This window comes from Typopeltis vanoorti, chromosome 6 (genome assembly GCF_054136105.1).
Source record: "Typopeltis vanoorti isolate ZY-2024b chromosome 6, IOZ_Tvanoo_1.0, whole genome shotgun sequence".
Taxonomy (NCBI): Eukaryota; Metazoa; Arthropoda; class Arachnida; order Uropygi; family Thelyphonidae; genus Typopeltis; species Typopeltis vanoorti.
The window spans coordinates 156422845-156444118 of NC_143554.1; the positions used below are offsets into that span (position 1 = coordinate 156422845).

Consider the following 21274-nt stretch of genomic DNA (forward strand, 5'->3'; position numbering starts at 1 on the left):
CTTGTATTTTTCTAGGTTCATATGGGTATATGCCCATGCAGATCTATTACATGTAATCATTGTGGTATGTCTGGAATTTTACAAATGAAGGTAAGACTTCTGAATTTATTTCACTTTTTAGGATTTATTTTATTTTATTTATTAGTGATAACACCAGATTGTTACACACTACAATTTAAGAAGAATAGATATTGGAACAAGAGGCCAATGGTATGGATTTAGTGATGTTTGTCTAATAGTTGACATAGAGTTTGTTAGGGAAGGAACTTCCAGGAAGTGCTACTGGTCTATTACTGGACTAAGGTTTTTTTTTTTAACTTAATAGTGGCACTACAGTCGCCGTAGCATGTAGCAGGAAATTTAAGCGGTGCTGAAGAGAGTGCTTTTTAATTGGTGAATAGGTCGTTTTTTCTAAGTTTTTGTAGTGCTAAGTTGTTTCTGGAATAGGAGTGTCCTTCAGTGGTTGGTTTTTGAGGTTAGTTGTTGTCGCGGTATTGTATATTTTGGTTAACAAGAAGACTCGGTCGGAACTGAATGCATAACGGTGGAAGACAAGATGAAGGATAAGTTTTCATTATTTAGTTATTTCATTTTACTTATTTATATCTAGTGTCTGTTTGTAATTGTTTTTATTTTTTCTTATAGTTATATTTCCTAATACTTATTAGCGTTTATTTTTTGACACTATTTTCAATAATGGTGGCAGTGGCAGTTAAAATTGCAAATGGCGAATCGCCAAGTCCCCCCCCCCCCATTTAAGGACTCCATTTTGCATGATATCATATGAGATTTTGTAGCATGCGGGACTTGCGGAATGTATGCGTCCCAGTGATTATATATGTGGCAGGAGAGAGAAGGGGGAAAACATATGTGTGCAAAATGCAAGAAATGGGAGTAATTTCGTGATTTAGAAATGACCATAACTGACCTCGTTGAGTCAGAGACGGGAGATTCTCCACCACATAGAGAGATGACTGGTATGATAGAAGGCGAGAGAAGTAACGATAAAATAAAAGTGGGGAGTATGAAAAGGTTGGATGATTCTGAAGTTTTAGGAGATAGTCTCAAATGGAAGTATGAATGGCAAACAAGAGTGGCAGACTTACAGAGAGAGATAGATGAGCTGAAATAACAGGTGGAATGTCTGGGGAATGAAATGAGAACTGTGAAAGATGAGATTAGGCGGATGGAAGAGACGAATGTAAGGCGAATCAGAGGAGGAGTGAGAGAGAGTTATGGGAATGAGAGAAAAGGAGAGAATAGTAACAATACAGGAAAGGAAATGAGAGAGAGTTATGGGAATGGTAGAAGAAGAGAGAATAGAAACAATATAAGAGAGGGAATGAGAGAGAGTTATGGGAGTGATAGAAGACGAGAGAATGGGAACAGTAGAAGAGAAGGAATGAGAGAGAGTTGTATCAATGATAGAAGAGGTGAGAATAGGATAAGTGGAAGAGGGGGAATGAGTGTCAGATATAGGAATGATAGAAGAGGAAAGAATGGAAACAATAGGAGAGAGAGGGAATGAGAGGAATGCAAAGGAGCACAGGGACTAGGGATAGAGTGATGTCGGGAAGGCAGGTAAGTACAGAAGCACAGAGAGAAACTGTTACAGGAGAGAGAAAAAGAGTGAGGGATGCATGTCAGCAATCTAGGAATAGGGTGGTAAGAGGTGCAATGTATGGGGACTCAATAATTTGTGGTGTTCAAGATAGGATGCGTGAGGAGTGTTTGCCAGGAGGAAAGATAGAAAGTGTGGCTCTGGCAGTTAAGAGAGGTGAAAGCGTGGATGATATGATTGTGATGGTGGGAACAAATGACTTGAGTGGTGGTGTAAATAGGGCAGCGAGAAATATGAGATTCTTGCTTGAGGTGGTATGAAAGAAGACACAGAGAGGAAAGATAGTGTGTGTGTTGCGTAGGTATGATAATGATGAGCTGAGCAGAAGAGCAGTGATATTGAATAGCATAATAGTGAGAATGTGTCACAAGAGAGGGTTGGAATATGTAGATGCTTGGAGTGCATTTGAGGGCAAAGAGGAATTCTATGCGAGAGACCGTTTGCATTTGAATGAAGAAGGACGTAGGCATCTGGAGAGGTTGCTGTTCTGAATGAGTCAGTGTGTCACAGTGTGGATGGTAGCAGGGGTGGCCTCTTGTGGGAATGGGTACTTCGAAGAAGGGGAACGACATCAGGTAATGCTGAGCCCAGTGGAGTCTAGAGGGGGATAATGCTGGGTATAGAAACAATGCATTTTTATGCTTTATACTAATGCCAGGAGTATTCGGAATAAGGGAGAGGAATTGGTGGCACTGATAGCATCAGCCTGGCCAAAGATTATCGGCATTGTCGAGACATGGTTGACAGAAAAGGATATAATAACAGGAATGGAAGTAGCTAGGTACAGCATTTTTGGCAGGATAGGAAGGGAAAGCATTGTAGTGGAGTACTGCTTGTGATAAGAGATGACCTATGCTCTCTAAGAGTGGAGGCTTTGGAAAGCTGTGACATTAATGATTTTGAAAGCATATGATGTGAGGTGGAAGTGGGCAAGACAGGATGCTTAGTGGGGTGTTGCTACAGACCAAGGAGCAGAGAGGGTGGGGACCACGAGATGTTGAGACAGTTGAGCGTGGCAAGTGCAAGAAGAATGATTGTTATGGGAGATTTTAACTACAGCAGTATAAATTGGGGAGAGGAAAATGCATGTAGCAATAAGGGAATGGAATTTCTAGAATTCTTGAGGGACAAATGTCTTAGGCAACATGTAACAGAGGGAACAAGAGATTCAAGAGTTTTAGATTTGGTTATAGCATCAGAACAGTTGATAATAACGGAGATGACATCTCTCCCACCAGTTGGAGAGAGTGACCATATGGTTTTGACTTGGAAAATGAATAGACATGAAGGAGTATCAAAGAGATGGGAACGTATGTGTAATTATAAAGCAGGTGATTATAATAGTCTTAGACATCAACTTGGTGAAGTTTCGTGGAGGGAGGAATTGGAAGGCCAGGATATCATTAGTGCTTGGGAAATTGTGAAGGAATATTTGTTACCAGCAATGTTAAGCTGTATTCCACGAGTGAATAAGAGGACACAATTTGGAGTAAAGTGGATGACAAACAATATTAAACAGGAACTGCATGCGAAAAAGAGGCTATGGAAGAGATATAAGGAGACAGGTGAAGAGAAGATGATGCATGAAGAATATAAGAGACGGGCCAGGAGAGTGACTAGTATGGTAAGGAAAGCAAAACTGGAATATGAGAAAAGATTGCCTCTTAGATCCAAGGAAAATCCTAGGGAATTTTTTAGCTATGTGGCCAGTAGGAGGAGAAATGACTGTGGAAGAATGATATTGTGGAATAAAATTGGGAATAGGGTGATTAATGCAGAGGACATAGTGGAATTGTTCAATGAACACTTTATTGGAGTATTATTATTATTATTATTATTATTATTATTATTATTATTAAACAAGACCTCATGGAGTCAAAGACTCATCTAGGAGGTCCTTTTATCTCACACACATCTCATCATACCGGGTCTTAAACACATTCAAACTCCTTGCAGACACCACACTCTCAGGCAAGGCATTCCAATCATTCACAACTCTGCACGAAAAAAACCTGCCTCTCACTCCCCTACTCACACCCTCTTTATACAGTTTCCAGGGATGACCTCTGGTTCTCCCCTGATCTCCCACTATTCGCTGTAGAACTTCTCCACCATTGATCCTATAGCAACCCCTTACCAACTTGTAGGTCTCTATCATATCTCCCCTCTTCCTTCTCTCCACTAGTCTCTGCAAATTACATCTTTTCAATCTTTCCTCATACTCGACATTCCAGAGGTCAGAAACTACCTTAGTCAGTCGCCTTTGGACCCTTTCCAACATCTCCTCATCCTTCTGAAAACCAGGTGACCAAATCTGGGCACAATAGTCCATGTGTGGCCTAATCAAAGCCTTATACAATGGAACAAGAATCTCCCTACTTCTACACGTCAGTGTCCTCCTCATCATTCCCAGAAGTCTTTGTGTTGTCTTCACAATTTTGGCGATGTGACCCCTAAATTTTAGATCCTTATCCACTATCACTCCCAGATCTCTTATTTCCTCTACTTCCAACAATATATTCTTACCAAGCATAAATTCTGCATCCCATCTTTGTTTTCCAAATTTTAAAACCTTACATTTTGCAACATTGAACTCACACCCCCATTTGCTTGCCCAATCACTCAATTTATTCAAGTCTTCTTGCAAGGCCACAACATCTTCACTACTCTTTATGGTTCTTCCCAACTTTGCATCATCTGCAAACAACTGAATATCTCCATCCAAATCTTCGCCAATATCATTAATATACAAGTTAAATAGTAATGGCCCTAAAACAGATCCCTGAGGCACTCCACTAGTGACTTTCCTTTTCCTGGATATTGCACCCCCATACACAACTTGTTGATACCTATCAGATAGCCAGTCTCCAATCCAATGCACTAATCTAATATCCAACCCCATCTGCTCTAGTTTGACTGTCAACTTATCATGAGGCACTCTATCAAAAGCTTTTGCGAAATCCAAGTATATTACTGTGTATCCTTCTCCTCTGTCCAAGGAAGCAGTCACTTTATTGTAATAAGTAAGTAGATTACTAAAACACGACCTCCCTTTAGCAAATCCATGCTGTCCATCAAAGATTATACCATTGTTGTCAACCCAACTCTGGATTCTAGCTCTCACAAGCTTCTCCAACAACTTAACCACAACACCCGACACACAGATAGGCCTATAGTTTGATGCTTGAGTTCGATCACCTCCTTTATGAAGTGGCACAATCTTGCCCTCCTTCCACTCTTTAGGGACTTGACCAAGTGCAAGACTCATATTAAAAAAATATGTCAAGGCAGGTGTCAACTCTCTGGCACATTCCTTCAGAATACGTGGTGATATATTATCAAGTCCCACAGCCTTATTTACATCTAGTTTACTCAACTCCCCAAACACCTCTTGCTCACTTACAGTCAGTCTCTCCTCCCCATCATCAACTGCTCTTAATCTCTCCATGAATTCACATTCACAAGATTGAAAGATCTTTATGAACTGCTCATTAAGTATCTCCACCACACATTCTGCAACAGCTGTCTTTATACCATTTCCTCCAATCAATGTCATCCTTCCATAATCATTCTTTCTTTTGCTGGCTACATATCGAAAGAACTCCCTAGGATTCTTTTTAGCTTCATTAGCTAACTGCTGTTCATACCTCTCTTTAGCTACTCTCACCAACCAAGTCACTCTCCTTGCCTGGTCTTTGTAGAACTCATGAAATTGGTTACTTCCACTTCTCTTATGCTGCCTCCACAATGCCCTTTTTCTCTGTATTGCATGCTTAATCTCTTTATTCATCCATCTCACACCTAACTTATTTAACCTTCTCACCCGTGGTATACATTTAGACATTGCATCCACTAAATATTTTTTGAAAATCCCCCAAGCTGCATTGATCTCTTTTCCAGCTAACTCCTCATTCCATGCTACACCTGCAAGCTGTCTCCTGAGCTCTTCATAATCACCCCCCTTGTAGTTCCACATATACCCTTTTTTCACAGGGGTCCTTGCACTGCTGGCAACCACCCAAGTAATCACCTCATGGTCACTTTCACCAATTGGTGGATGATTTGATACCTCATTGATAATTACATCCTCCGATGAGATGACCAAATCCAAGACCCTTAATCCTCTTGTGCCCTCTGTTACATACTGTCTGAGGTAGTTATCCCTCAAAAACTCAAGAAACTCATTTTCTTTACTTCCAGTTGCTATCTCTTCATTCCAGTCTATATTGCCATAATTAAAATCACCCATAATGATCACCCTTTTCTTATTTGCTTGGCTTATTTGACTATACATTTCACTATCACCACCATCCACATTACCAGGTCTATAACAACATCCCACCAAGTATTTGATTCTATTCACCTCTATCTCACACCATACTGCCTCAAAACCACTGGCCCCATTTCCCCCTTGCATCTCTACCTTGTATGGACATAACTCTTTCTCTATCATCAATAGCACTCCCCCTCCCTTTTTACCCCTTCTATCCTCACGAAACACATCATACCTTTCCATCTCTATTCCTGTCAGGATGTCATCCTCATCTAACCATGTCTCACTTATTCCGACAATCTCTGGGTGCACAGACGCAATTAGTGCAACCATTTCATCCGCCTTGTTTCTTATACTTCTAGCATTGGTATACAAACACAACAACTCATTTCTGGATCTACAGCTGGTTCCACTGATACCACTCACTCGATGTGATCTCTCCATGCTGGACTGGGGCCATTTCCCTTTCTGCTTCTTCATTTTAGAACCCTTTGCAATTCCATCTGTTTCCTTTTGATCCCTGATCATCCCATTACTTTCCTGCCTACACATTCTCTCACCTCCTCTTGGAGCATCCACCTTTCTCACGCTGTGTATCCCTGTCCACCCTGAGCCTCCCCGTTTCCCTGCTCGTCTTGCACACCCATTCTCTCATTATCTATACTCATACCACTCACTTCCACATTCATTTCCACTCCTTCAATCTCTCCTGTCTTACTCTCCTGCTCTTCCACATCACTCCCCTCTTGATCTGATTCATTCTCTCTATTCACTTCTCTACCTTCCAGCAGCAGTCTCTCCAAGCGACTCACACCATAACCACTCAAATGCAGTCCATCGCTCCCATACAGCTCACTTCGTCCCTCAAACTCATTCCACACATTAACAAACTGTACTCCCATCTCCTCACACATTTCAGCCAGAATATCATTCATAATCCTTGCTCTCCGCCTCATTTCACCACAATCATACCTAGGCAACACACTGACCACCCTTCCTGTCACACTATTCTCCTTTATCTTTCCAAGCAGTCTCCTGACATTCATTTTGACATGCTCTTTGTTCTCTCTCAAATCATTTGTTCCAATTAATACAATTAACTCTTTTGCTCGTTCCCGCCTCATGTTCAATGCCTCAATCACTCTACTCATTTTACCGCCTGGAAAACATACCTTGTGCATTTTATCCTCTAGCACACCTTTAATAATGGAGTCGCCATACAACGCCACTCGCTCATCTTTTGTTAACTCTTTCATGCCATCATGATTTATTTTAATAGTTTTGACCTGCATTCTCTTAATTTCATTCCGCATCCATTTCATTTCTTGCTTCATCCAATCCAATTCACCTTCTGAACCTCGCGACACATTCACTCTATCATTAAATCTTTCTAACTTTCTAACTCTCGACCCTCTCTTCTCACTTTCCCTCTCATTCATCCTTCTTTGTATTTCATCCTGCAGGAGTAATCTATTTTAATACTAGAGGGATAGGGCAGGTTCGAGGTTTAGAGGTGCAGGAAGCAAGTGTGTTCCACATACTGAGTACTCTGGATGGTATTTCACCACGAGTTTTGAGAGAATGTGCTAAGGAACTGACAGTGCCTTTGACCTGTCTTTTCAATAAAAGTCTGGCTGCGGACAAGGTGCCCATGGAACGGAAGGAAGGTAAAATAGTGCCATTGCATAAGGGCGGTAGCAGGCTAGAAGTGTCTAATTAAAGGCCAGTTTGTGTGTCATCAGTAGTTAGTAAGATCTTGGAGAAAGTAGTGAGTGACCATATGCAGCATTGGGCAGATGAGGGTAATGTTATCAGTGAGAGTCAACATGGATTTGTGAAGGGGTGCTCTTGTTTTAGCAATATGCTAGCCTTTTATGATAAAGTTACAAGAGCATCAAACAAGGGAAGGGCATATACTGTTATTTTCCTAGACTTAGTAAAGGCATTTGACCGGGTGCCACATGATAAGCTGATATTCAAGTTGCAGCACATAGGTCTGGTATGTAAGATTGGTCAACTGGATTCAGGATTGGCTGTCCAATAGTTATCAGAGAGTTGTGTATGGTGGAGTAGTATCAAAGAGGCAAAAGATTACAAGTGGTGTTCCATAGGCTCAGTGCTGGGACCTATATTGTTTATCCTTTATATCAATTACATTGTCCGTGGATTGCAAGTGGATATTCAGTTGTTTGCAGATGATGCGAAGCTGGGAACGGTTATTAGTAATAGTGCAGATGTGGTAGCCGTGCAAGAGGATTTGAATAAGCTAGATAGATGGGGAAATGAATGGGGGGTTTCAGTTTAATGCAGCAAAATGTAAGGTCTTGAGATTTGGGACACATCGATGGGATGCTGCATACTGTATGGGAGGAGTTAAACTGGATGAAGTAGGGGGAGACAAGAGAACTGGGGTTGATGATTGATAGAGAACTGAAATTTAGGGGACATATTGCAAAGGTAGTGAAGGTAACACTGAGGATTGCTGCAATAATGAGAAGGACACTGACCTGCAGATATAAAATTGTTATCATTCCGTTGTATAAGACTCTGATCAGACCACACTTAGACTACTATTCTCAGATCTGATCCCCCAGATTTCAAGGGGATAAATTAACTGCGGAAAGGATACAAAGGCGGATAACAAATGTGGTGTCAGGACTGTACAATGTTAATTATGAGGATCGGTTGAGAGAGTGTGGACTGCATAACTTGGTCGATAGAAGGAGAGGCGATATGATGGAGACTCTTAAACTATTGAGAGGTGGTTACTTGGTTGACACTCGGGAATTTCTTCACTTGGTTGAACAGCGGGAAGGAATCATGACAAGAGGCCATCCCTGGAAGTTACGAAAGGAAACTGTGAGAAAGAGGGTGAGGAGTGGTTTCTTTGAATGGAGAGTGGTTGAACCATGGAATGCATTGCCTGATGGAGTGGTGAGATCGAGAACAGTCAATGCGTTTAAGGAGTGGTATGATAGACTTTGTGTTTCCTAGGAGGGACCTCCCTTGATCAGTCTTGATAATTTGTGTTTCTTAGAAAGGACCTCCCACGATGAGTCTTTTGACTCCATGGAGGCCTGAAAAATAATAATAATAATAATAATAATATTGCCAGTGGTGTGAAATGGGATATTGAGCTGCACTGCTGTTGATGATGTGAAAGATACAGATATAAAAGGCACATCTTTTATTGAATCTCTTTAAGAATATTAGAATCGAAGATTTGCATGTAGGTTACTGCATGGAGATACTGTCCTATGCTTCTGAGTATATACTTTTGAGGAACCTGTGAATATGTCAGATTTAATATCCTGTGTTGGAAAATGGCAGTCTTGAATTCCCTCTTTATAGTCAGTTCTTGCTTGAAATTTCATTGTCCCATTCAGTTACAGTCCTTTGCTGTCATACTTCAAATTCTCTTAAACCACTCTGACCTTCATTAATTTGTCTGTCTGCTCATCTACAATCATCTGTAATCAAAATATCCAAAGGAAGTCATGGGTATTTTGATTGTAGACTAAAGGTCATCTTCTTTTTGGGATATCAATATTCACAACACAGACTGGCTGCACTTCTTTAATTCCACTGAGCAAGCTGGAAGAGGTGCAGAGATATTTGAGAACCATAACAACCTTTCACAAAATTGTCCATCTACCCACTGAAATTATTATTATTATTATTCATGGAGTCAAAAAACTCATCGTAGGAGGTCCTTCCTAAGAAACACAAAGTCTATCAAGACTCATCAAGGGGAGGTCCCCCCTAAGAAATACAAAGTCTATCATATCACTCCTTAAACTCATTGACTGTTCTCGCTCTCACCACTTCATCAGGCAATGCATGCAAAGAAACCACTCCTCACCCTCTTGCTCACAGTTTCCTTTTGTAACTTCCACGGAGGGCCTCTTGTCATCACTCCTTCCCGCTGTTCAACCAAGCGAAAGAACTCCCCAGTGTCAACCCTGTAACCACCTCTTACCACTTTAAATGTCTCAATGATATCACCTCTCCTTCTTCTATCCACCAAACTCTGCAGTCTGCATTCCCTCAGCCGATCCTCATAACTATCTTTGTACGGTCCTGAAACCATTTTTGTTATCTGCCTTTGTACTGGGGAGCAAATCTGAGAATAATCCAATTGTGGTCTGAACAGGGTCTTATACGACGGAATGATAACAGTTTTATCTCTCCAGGTCAGCATCCTTCTCATTATTGCAACAATTCTCTGTGTTACCTTCACCACCTTTGCAATATGTCCCCTAAATTTCAGGTTTCTATCAATCATCAACCCCAGATCTCTTGTCTCCTCTACTTCCTCCAGTATAACTCCTGGAGAAAGTAGGGGAGGCAAGAACCATCGATGTTTCCCAAACCTGAAGACCTTACATTTTGCTGCATTAAACCGACATCCCCATTCATTTGCTTGTCTGTGAAAGATACAGATATAAAAGGCAGATCTTTTATTGAATCTCTTTAAGAATATTAGAATCGAAGATTTGCATGTAAGCAACTGCAAATACTTGATAATTCTGTGCATTTTCCCAACATACTTGATTTCTTCTTAACCAGTTCTCCTGATAAATACACTGTTGCTGTTCTCTTGGTGACTTCGACCATAATCTTGTCCAAGTCTCCGTATCTGCACAACCTTCACCTGGCCATCCTATATCTTGTGCTTTGTTGCTACAGCAGTGCTAAAGAGTATGGTTGCTATTTCTTCTCCTTTCTTGTTTCTGCTCTTCTGATCCAAACACTTGGTTCCGACTGAATAACTGAAACGGTTCTTACTGGAATTATGCTTTCATTCCTATTCCATCCAAAACCCAGAAATGTTTTCAAAGAAAGGTTTCCAAAAAAAAGTGCTTTTTTGAAAACGTGCTTAAGTTAGATGGTATCTGAATGTATTTCTAGTGTCAGAAGAAAAAATAGGTTGGAAGTGAAATGGATGTGCAACCTTATTAAGCAAGAGATCCACAAGTAGAAGATGATATGAAAAGAATATTGTGAGAATAGGAATGAAAGGAGTTATGAAATCTATAACGCACAAGCCAGAAAAGTAATGAGTATTGTGTGGAAAGCAAAATCAGAGTAAATCAGAGAAAATTAATTGGCTATGGAGACTAAATGCCCAAAAAAACTTTACATTATGCCATAATGATAAAGAATAATGTTGTACAATGCTACTGCTACATTGGATGAAGAGTTAGAAGTGCATGAAAATGAAGATGAAGAGCTGTTGCATCACCTGGATAAGAATTTGTCAATAGTGACAGATGGAATATTAGCAAATTTGCTAAAGGAATGTTTTCAGCTGAATTAGCTAATCATTTCACATGTTTGTATAGAGTCTCAATTTAGGAATGATACCACAAATATGGAAAGAATGTATTATAGTACCATTGTACAAGGATGGTACAAAAACTGGTTTGTCTAACTACTGACCTATCAGTATCTCTGGTGTGGTAGTGAAGATTTTAGACAAGTTGGTAAGAACTCACATATGGAAATTGGTAGCCAAACAAGCTCACTCTGCAAGGAACAGCATGGGTTTACTAAAGGATGGTAATGTTTTAGCAGTTTGCTCATATTTTATAACAATGTTACAGCCGAGTTGGATAAAGGGAATGGATACACTATGATAAGGTATAGAAGCAGTAGGAGAGAGGGAATGAGAGCGAGGTTTGGGAATGACAGAAGAAGAGAGTATAGAAGCAGTAATAAGAGAGGGGTTTAGGAATGATAGAATAGGAGAGTATAGAAACAGTAGAAGACAAAGGAAAAAAGGAATTATAAGGCAGGTGATTATAATAGTCTTAGACATAAACTTGGGGAAGTTTCATCGAGGGAGGAATTGGAAGGCCAGGATATCATTAGTGCTTGGGAAATTGTGAAGGAATATTTGTTAGCAGCAATAGTAAACTGTATTCCACAAGTGAAGAAGAAGACACAATTTGGTGTAAAGTGGATGACAAACAATATCAAACAGGAGCTGCATGTGAAAAAAGACTATGGAAGAGATATAAGGAGGCAGATGAAGAGCAGATACATGAAGAATATAAGAAACAGACCAGGAGAGTGACTAGTATAAGGAAGGTGAAACTGGAATATGAGAAGAGATTGACCCTAAGATCCAAAGAAAATCCTAGGGAATTTTTTAGCTATGTGACCAGTAGGAGGAGAAATGATTGTACGAGAATGACATTGTGGGATAAAAATGGGAATAGAGTGACTGATGCATAAGACATAGTGGAATTGTTCAATGAATACTTTATTGGTGTAGATTTTATCCTGCAGGAGTAATTTTTAATACTAGAGGGAAAGAGCAGGTTCGAGGTTTAGAGTTGCAGGAGGAGAATGTGTTCCAAATACTGAATACTCTGGATGTCAGTAAAGCTCTGAGACTGGATGGTATTTCACCATGAGTTTTGAGAGAATGTGCTAAGGAACTGACAGCTCCTTTCACCTGGCTTATCAGTGAAAGTCTGGTTATAGGTGCCTAGGGAATGGAAGGAAGGTAGGATAGTGCCATTGCATAAGGGCGGTAGCAGACTGGAAGTGTCTAATTATAGGCCAGTTTGTGTGTCATCAGTAGTTGTTAAGATCTTGGAGAAATTAGGGACCATATACAACATTGGGCAGATGAGGGTAATATTATCTCTGAGAGTCAACATGGATTTGTGAGAGGGTGCTCTTCTTTTAGTAATATGCTAGCCTTTTATAATAAAGTTACTAGAACAGTAGATGAAGATGAGCGAAAGGCATATACTACCATTTTCTTGGATTTAGCAAAGATATTTGACAGGGTGCCACATGATAAGGTGATATTTAAGTTGCAGCACATGGGTCTGGATGTCAGGCTGGTCAGCTGGATTCAGGATTGGCTGTCCGATAGGTATCAGGGACTTGTGTATAGTGAGCAGTTTCAAGGAGGCAGATGGTTACAAGTGAGGTCCCACTGGGCTCAGTACTGGGGACTATATTGTTTAACCTTTATATCAGTGACATTGTCAGTGGATTGTAGGGCGGGAGGGATATTCAGTTGTTTGCAGATGATGGGAAGCTGGGAAGGGTTATTAGTAATAGTGCAGATGTGGCAGTCATGCAAGGGGATTTGAATAAGCTAGATAGATGGGCAAATGAATGGGTTTGTCGGTTTAATGCAGCAAAATGTAAGGTCTTGAGGTTTGGGAACACATCGATGGGACTCAGCATACTCTGTTGGAGGAGATATATTGGAGGAAGTAGGGGAGACAAGAGATCTGTGGTTGATGATTGATAGTAACCTGAAATTCAAGGGACATATTGCAAAAGTGGTGAAGGTAACACAGGGGATTGCTGCAATAATGAGAAGGACGCTGACCTGCAGAGATAAAAGAGTTATCATTCCGTTGAAGCATAAGACCCTAATCAGACCACACTTAGACTATTGTTCTTAGATTTGGACCCCAGGATTTGAAGGGGATAAATTAACTGTGGACAGGGTACAGAGGTGGTTAACAAAAACAGTTTTCAGGACTGTATAATGTTAGTTATGAGGATTGGCTGAGGGAATGTGGACTGCAAAGTTTGGTAGATAGAAGAAGAAGGAGACGTGATATGATTGAGACTTTTAAACTGTTGAGAAATGGTTACAGGGTTGTCACTGGTGATTTCTTTTGCTTGGTTGAACAGCGGGAAGGAGTGATGACAATGGGCCATCCCTGGAAGTTACAAAAGGAAACTGTGAGAAAAAGAGTGAGGAGTGATTTCTTTGCATGGAGGGTAGTTGAACAATTGAATGCATTACCTGATAGAGTGGTGAGAGTGAGAACGGTCAATGAGTTTAAGAAGTGGTATGATAGACTTTGTGTTTCCTATGAGGGACCTCCCACAATGAGTCTTGATAGACTTGTGTTTCCTAAGAAGGACCTCTCACGAAGAGTCTTGTGACTCCTTGGAGGCCTAAATAATAATTATTATAATAATATTAGATTTTGCTAAGAAATTTGATAAGATACCACACAGAAGGCTGTTGCTTAAACTGGAGAATATGGGATTGGAATATAAACTTTTGACTTGGATCAGTGGATGGTTGATAGACAGATATAAAAAAGTGGTATACAATGTGGTGTGAATCTGACAGATTTAAGGTGACCAGTGGTGTATCTCAGGATTCAGTCTGTGGGTCATTATTCAATCTGTAGATTAATGGCATTAGGAAGGTTATAACATGAGATGATCAATTTTTTGCTGATGATGTGAAGATAGGCAAGGCAATCAGATATGCTACTGATAACAAACACTTACAAAATGATTTGATTTGGCTGGAAATTTGGGTAAACAGAAATGACTATCTGTTTAATGGCTAACATAATTCAAGGGTATATTGTGAGTAGTCATGTAATTTAGCGTTCATGTAAAACTGGTAATTTTTATTAGTTTTATTGTGTTTTTTATTAGAAAATTAGTGTATTAGTATAGATTTTGTGTTTTTAGAGTATTTAGTGTCTATAAGATTTTTATTGTGATATTTTTGGCATGACAAATAGTGGCGGCAGAGTCCATGTTGTCTGGCGATTTGAATTTGTTGGATTTTATTGAGTGTAGCGTGTGTGAAATGTATTCATCAAGAATATTAAAGAAAGTGTGGAAGGAAATTGAAACTGGAGAGAGAGAGAGAGAGAGAGAGTACATATTAAGTGTTTCAAAAGTGGGTGTCTTAGGTGACGAGAATGCAGCAAATATCAACAGTAAGATGGAAAATGATGTTACTAATGCCGAACATGTGGAAATAGAGGAGAACAAAATGAACATTAATAAAGAAATAGTGTGCTTAAATGTTATTCTTCATAGGACAAAGCACGAAAATGAAAAATTGCAGAAGCAGCAAGAAATTAGCAGGGCTGAAAAGAGAAGGAAGCAGGTGGTCCAAAGAAATAAGAAAGACTGACTGAACAAACAAGAAAAGCAAGTTAAGAAGACTTGGTGATCAGGGGAGTATTTAATGAAGGTGTGACAAAATCCTGTTTCCTAGGTGCAAAAATTCACGATATTAGCCATGCCATCCAGATATAAAAAGGTGAGTCAAAGGAAACAATCGACTTGGTTGGTACAAATGATTTGAGAGACAAGACATATTCAATGAGAGAGAATATAAAGGAGTTTTTAGAAAACTGAAATGCAAGAAGATGAAGATTGTAAGTCTCCTACCATGCTCTAATAGAGGTGAATTGAGGAGGAGGGCATTAATAGCCAGTGAGTCTATATGTAGATTATGCAGAAAGAATTATGTAGGATTTGTTGGTCTGTAGTCTGCGTTTGGCAGAAAGAAAGATTTGTACAATGCTGATGAACTGCATCTAAATGGTTTTGGGTGTTAATTTTGTGGAGAGCACTTTGTTCACCGAGCATGCTGAAGCTCAAATTCAGGAACTTAAGGAATTAGGGTGGAAGCAAGTGAATTTGTGTAAAGCAGGGGTCGCCAAAGTCATTTGCCCATCGACCCCTTCAAGAGTTTCTTGACTTTTTATCGACCCCCTCTATTTTACTATTACGTAATTATAATAGGACAAGCAAAAAAAGATGCTTATGTGAGTTTTTAGATTGTTTAGATTGTTTTTAGATTATTTTATAGTTACAGTGTTTATTGTATGTATAATATAGTATGTATTATTATATTACTATTACTACTACTATTACTGTCAAGTAATATCACTGGTATTACTAGTGATATTAATAAACTACTGGTATTACTACCAGCCCTGCTCAACTCTTCAACATAGAGAAGTTTAGTTCGTGAATGAATAACGATTGAATTATAATATGTATGTTGATGAATTTTAGAACATTAATGCTCACTTGTATGTCGATGCGAAAAATGAGACTGGGATCGAATACTTGTAAGTATCAGTAAATAAGAACCACGCACGTGTTGCAATCTCGCTCCCACTGCGCCAGCCGGCAGGAACCACCAACATCCGTTTATTGATAAATACATCATTTTGGCCTACTTGATTGGCCTCAGTAACTATTTTCATGACCTTACTCCATCTTACAGATCCTATTCATGGACCTGTAAGATGGAGGTACTGATCCCACGATTCACTCTTAATTGCATTGTCATTACCTCCATGTCTTTTGTCATGGAGGTAATCCAAGTGAACCGATTAAATATTACTCATACAATGATGTCTTATATTTTTCTGTCAACCCCTGAGCCCGAATCGACCCCTAACAATGTTATATCGATCCCAGGGGGTCGATATCGAACCCTTTGGCGACCACTGGTGTAAAGGCACACGAGGCCAGTGGGTGTGAGAATGACCAAGTGTGGAATCTAATACCTCAAGCAAAAATATTGAAAATGGGTAGTCAATTCAGGAAGTAAAGGTGGGTGGGGGGCTAAAGGGATGCTGCAGTTTATATATACTAATGCCAGAAGTAGCAGGAAAAACGGGGAGGAGTGTTTAGCATTGGTTAGTGCCACCTCGCCTAAAGTTATAGGCAATAGTGAGACTTGGCTAACAGCAGATGATGTACTCTTGTGTAGAGGCTTAAATGCTGTGAGGACATTATGTTGGAGGTTTAATGGACTTTTTACAGCACTCACAAAGAATTAAAATAGAATTTAATACTTCCTATATTTCGTCCTAGTCACTAGGACATCTACGGGGATTACAAAGACAATTAATGTAACATGCACACAAAAACTTACAATACTAAGCCCAACTACGTGGGTGACAATAAAGTCCTATCTAGGTGGAGCGCCCTCTAAGGGCAGTTGTAGGTGGCCTGGAATGTAAGGTGGGACCTCTGGCGATGACTGTTTCCCAAATCTTCGGAAGCTTAATGCAACCGTTTTTGTTAAGATTTGGTTGGTTTTTGAGAGCTGCTGCTGCTTCTAAGAAAAGTCTCTCTTTCTTGAATTTGCTGTGGTGGAGCATGGTGGTTTTTTTTCATGATACTCTGTGGGTGGTGTCCAAAACATGGTCAGCCAAGCCTGAATGGCCATAGTTGTGTTTAACGATGTACGACTTGTGTTCCTCTAGGCGGATGGATGCTGATCTGCCTGTCTGTCCAAAGTACGCAAGCTTACAGGAACAGGGTACTTTGTAAACTCCAGGCAGAGAGAGAGGAGGGAGCTGATCTTTCGTAGAACGGATAAGGGTAGCCAGTTTGCGGTAGGGCTTATATGCTGTGTGTAGGTTATACTTTTTTAGTATCTTAGCTATTTTTTCCGAAGTGCCACGGATGTAGGGTATGGTGATGGCATTTTTAAATTCTTGTTGATGAGAGGGACGGGGAATGGGGGAGGAATTGATTATTTTTTTGATACTGTGTTCGCTGTAGCCATTGGAGAGGAAAGTTCTGTGTATGTGGTTAAGCTCAGTAGTGAGGGCGGTTCCACTGGAACAAAGATTGTGGGCTCTCTTGGTAAGGGTTTTAATGATGCCATATTGTTGTGAGGGGTGGTGGTGGGAGAGTTTGTGAATGTATCTGCCTGTGTGTGTGGGTTTTCTGTATACAGTGAAGGCAAGTGTATCATTAGGCAGGCACGTGACTAAGGTGTCTAGGAAGGGTAAACAATTGTTCTTTTCCTTTTCCATAGTAAACTGGATTCTTGGATGTAGGCTATTGAGATGACCAAGGAAGGAATCTAACGTGTCTGGGCCATGAGGCCAAATAGAGAACACATCATCTACATATCTTAGCCAGATAGAAGGTTTGAGTGGGGCTGAGTCTATGGCTCGTTTTTCGAAATCTTCCATATAGAAATTGGCAAGGGGGGGTGAGAGGGGGGAGCCCATGGCGGTTCCCTCTATCTGCTTGTAGATTTTGTTATTCCAAGCGAAATTTTGTGTGCATGTTACATTAATTGTCTTTGTAATCCCCGTAGATGTCCTAGTGACTAGGACGAAATATAGGAAGTATTAAATTCTATTTTAATTCTTTGTGAGTGCTGTAAAAAGTCCATTAAACCTCCAACATAAAGCAGATGATGTAGTTACAGGGATTGCATGTGAAGGGCTTAATATTTTCAGGGAATATAGAGAAGATAGGATGGGAGGGTAAGGAGTATTGCTGATGATAGCAGATGAATTGCAGCCAAAAAGAATAGGAGATAGGCAGGAGGGTGGCTGTTTGTTTGAAGCAATCTGGTGTGAGATTAAGGCCAGTAAGACAAAATATACAGTTGGTTGTTGTTATAGGCTAGGGAGTTCTACTGTTGATCTGGAAGACATGATTGCCAAATTAGTACAATGAGTACAGGTTTAATGATTATTATGGGAACTTCAACTATGGAGATATAGACCAGAAGGAAAAAAGATCACATGGTAGGAAGGAAATATAATTTATATTATTATTATTATTATTAATATACCTGCTAAAAGATAATTACTTAATGCAGCATGTGATGGAGGGGACTAGGAGTGGAAGAATATTGGACCTCATGATAGGATCAGAAGAGCTATCCATAACCATGGTGACAACAATGCCTCCTATTGGTGAAAGTGATTATGTGGTCTTGACTTGGGAGATTGCAAAACATGAGGAATATACTATCAAGAAGGTGTATTTGTGGAACTACAAGGTGATTATGACATGCTTAGGAAGAAGCTTAAATCTGTACCATGGCATAAAACATTGCAAGATAAGGATGTTAGTACTGCATGAGTTATGGGTCATCTAGAGGAAGCAGTATTAAATTGTATACCTAGGGTAAGGTGGGTTAATCAGGTAGGAGTTAGGTTGATGAGTATTATCATTAAACGTGAGCTGCAGAAGAAGAAAATGCTGTGGAGGGTATATAAAGAGAAACGTGACCAGCAAACTCATGAACAGTACAAGAATGAGGCAAGAAAGATGACCAGCCTGGCAAGGAAGACAAAATTCAGATTATGAGAAGAATTTAACCAAGCAGGCCAAAGGAAATCCCAAATAGTCTTTCATTATGTGGCAAGTAAGAGGAAGAATGACTGTGGAAAATTATCCTTAACAAGTGACAATGGTCATGAGGAGACAGAAGCAGATAAAAAAATTGAGTTATGAGTGACCACTCTGCAAGGGTATATCATCCTAGTGAGGTTACTGCTTTAACCTATGTGACAGACACTAATGTGGGAACCGAGGTGGATGAACTGGAGGTCCTTAGGATTTTGTAGAATTTTAATGTAAATACAGCTGTGGGATTAGATTGGATATCAGCTAGGGTTTTGCAAGATTGTGCAAGGGAACTGGCAAAGGCTTTGACTAGGCGCTTTAATTCCAGTCTCAGCTCTGGTAGAGGGCAAAATAATTCCTTTGCATAAGAGAGGTTCTAAGACTGTAGTAGCAAATTATAGACCAATCAGTCTCAGTCGTGATGGTAAAAGTACTAGAAAAATTGGTCAAAAAGGGAATTCAAGAATGGGTAGATAAAAAGAATTATACTTTATGAGGGTCAACATAGCTTTCTGAAGGCCAGTCATGCATTAGTAATATACTAACTTTTTATACTAAAGTAACAGCTAACTTGGATAAGAGAAATGGCTACATGATGATTTTACAGGATTTAGCAAAGGCATTTGACAGAATACCATGTGGAACTCTGTTACAAAAATTAGAACAAATATGGATATATATATATATATATATATATAACACTGGTTAAGTGGATAAGAGGATGTCTGCTAGACAGATATCAAGAAGTGGTATATGGAGGGACAGAATTGAGACGTAAACAGATGACTAGTGGTATGCTGCAGGGTTCAGGGCCAGGAACACTACTGTTTGATTTGTACATATATGATATAGGAAATAACCTGAAAGGAAACATTCAGTTATGTGCTGATAATGCAAAATTAGGTAGAGTAAAAGTTAGTCAAGGCGATGTGGAGAACTTGCACAATGATTTAAACAGGCTGTCAATATAGGCAAATGATAATGGATATCAGTTTAATATCAAGAAATTTAAAGTTATGCATTTTGGGAAAAATAGATTCCAAGCCATGTATCATATCATATGATGGCACTCTACGTTAAAGTTTAGAAGACATATTTGGTAAGTTTGCTAAGGTAGCCCATAGGATTACTTGTCTACTGAAGAACTCATTAACAAGTAGAGATAAGGAAGTTGTTATTCCTCTTTATAAGGCCTTGGTATGTCCACATCTGGATTACTGTGCTCTAATCTGGTCCCCTGGGTTTCTTGGGAATGAAAGAGCAGTAGAGAGGATTCACAGGTGAGTAACTAAGATGGTGAGTAGTCTGTGGAATGTTCCCTATGAGATTAGATTGAGGGTGTGTTGATTTGATAGGAGAAAAAGAGGGGATATGATAGAAACATTTAAGTTGCTTAAAGGGTTTTATAGGAAATATGCAGGGAAAATATCTCAGCACTTGGCTAGGAATGTGAGGTCTAGATTTTTTGCGAGTTGTAGATGAGTGGAATGGGTTGCCAGAGTCTGTTGTGAGTACTTTGTCTGTTAATGGGTTCAAGGAGAGGTATGATAGATTGTGTGGATAGATTGGGTCTCCTGCGATGAGTCTTCAGACTCAATAGAAGTTCTGTATATTATTATTATTATTATTATTATTCAGGCCTCCAAGGAGTCAAAAGACTCATCGAGGGAGGTCCTTCCTAAGACATAAAGTCTGTCAAGACTCATCGAAGGGAGGTCCCCCCCTGAGAAACACAAAGTCTATCATACCACTCTTTAAACTCACTGACTGTTCTCGCTCACACCACTCCATCAGGCAATGCATTCCACGGCTCAACCACCCTCCACACAAAGAAACCACTCCTTACCCTCTTGCTCACAGTTTCCTTTCGTAACTTCCAGGGATGGCCTCTTGTCATCGCTCCCTCCCGCTGTTCAACCAAGCGAAAGAACTCCCCAGTGTCAACCCTGTAACCACCTCTCAACAGTTTAAAAGTCTCAATCATATCACCTCTCCTTCTTCTATCCACCAAACTCTGCAGTCCACATTCTCTCAGCCGATCCTCATAACTATCCTTGTACAGTCCTGAAACCATCTTTGTCATCCGTCTTTGTATCCTTTCCACAGTTAATTTATCCCCTTCAAATCCTGGGGACCAAATCTGAGAACAATAGTCCAAGTGTGGTCTGATCAGAGACTTATACAACGGAATAATAACCCTCTTATCTCTGTAGGTCAGTGTCCTTCTCATAATAGTAGCAATCCTCTGTTACTAACATTATTACAATAATAATAATGTTAGTAAGTGTAAAGTTATGCACTTTGGCATGATGAGATTTCCAGCAGCATATTATATTAGCAGTATTATGCTACAAGAAACTGGTTAAGTTAGGGATCTTGGCCTAAAGGTGGTAAGGAATTTGAAATTCAAAGGTCACATAGCAAAATTTCCAAATACAACTCTGAGGATAATTGTGATG

At 39.9% G+C, this 21274-nt stretch overlaps 1 protein-coding gene across 4 annotated transcripts in view; it reads left to right on the forward strand.

Annotated features, from left to right (window-relative positions):
* The window catches only part of LOC150106132 (TNF receptor-associated factor 3-like), a 285373-nt gene that overhangs the window by 51408 nt on the left and 212691 nt on the right, over positions 1-21274 (forward strand). For 3 of the 4 annotated variants that reach the window (XM_090393885.1, XM_090393884.1, XM_090393886.1), the window contains exon 4: positions 16-90. The exons of the other annotated variant lie outside the window; for it this stretch is intronic. In XM_090393885.1, coding sequence (XP_090250011.1) covers positions 16-90 — 75 coding nt within the window. The remainder of the gene's footprint in view (positions 1-15; positions 91-21274) is intronic. 4 annotated transcript variants of the gene reach the window in all.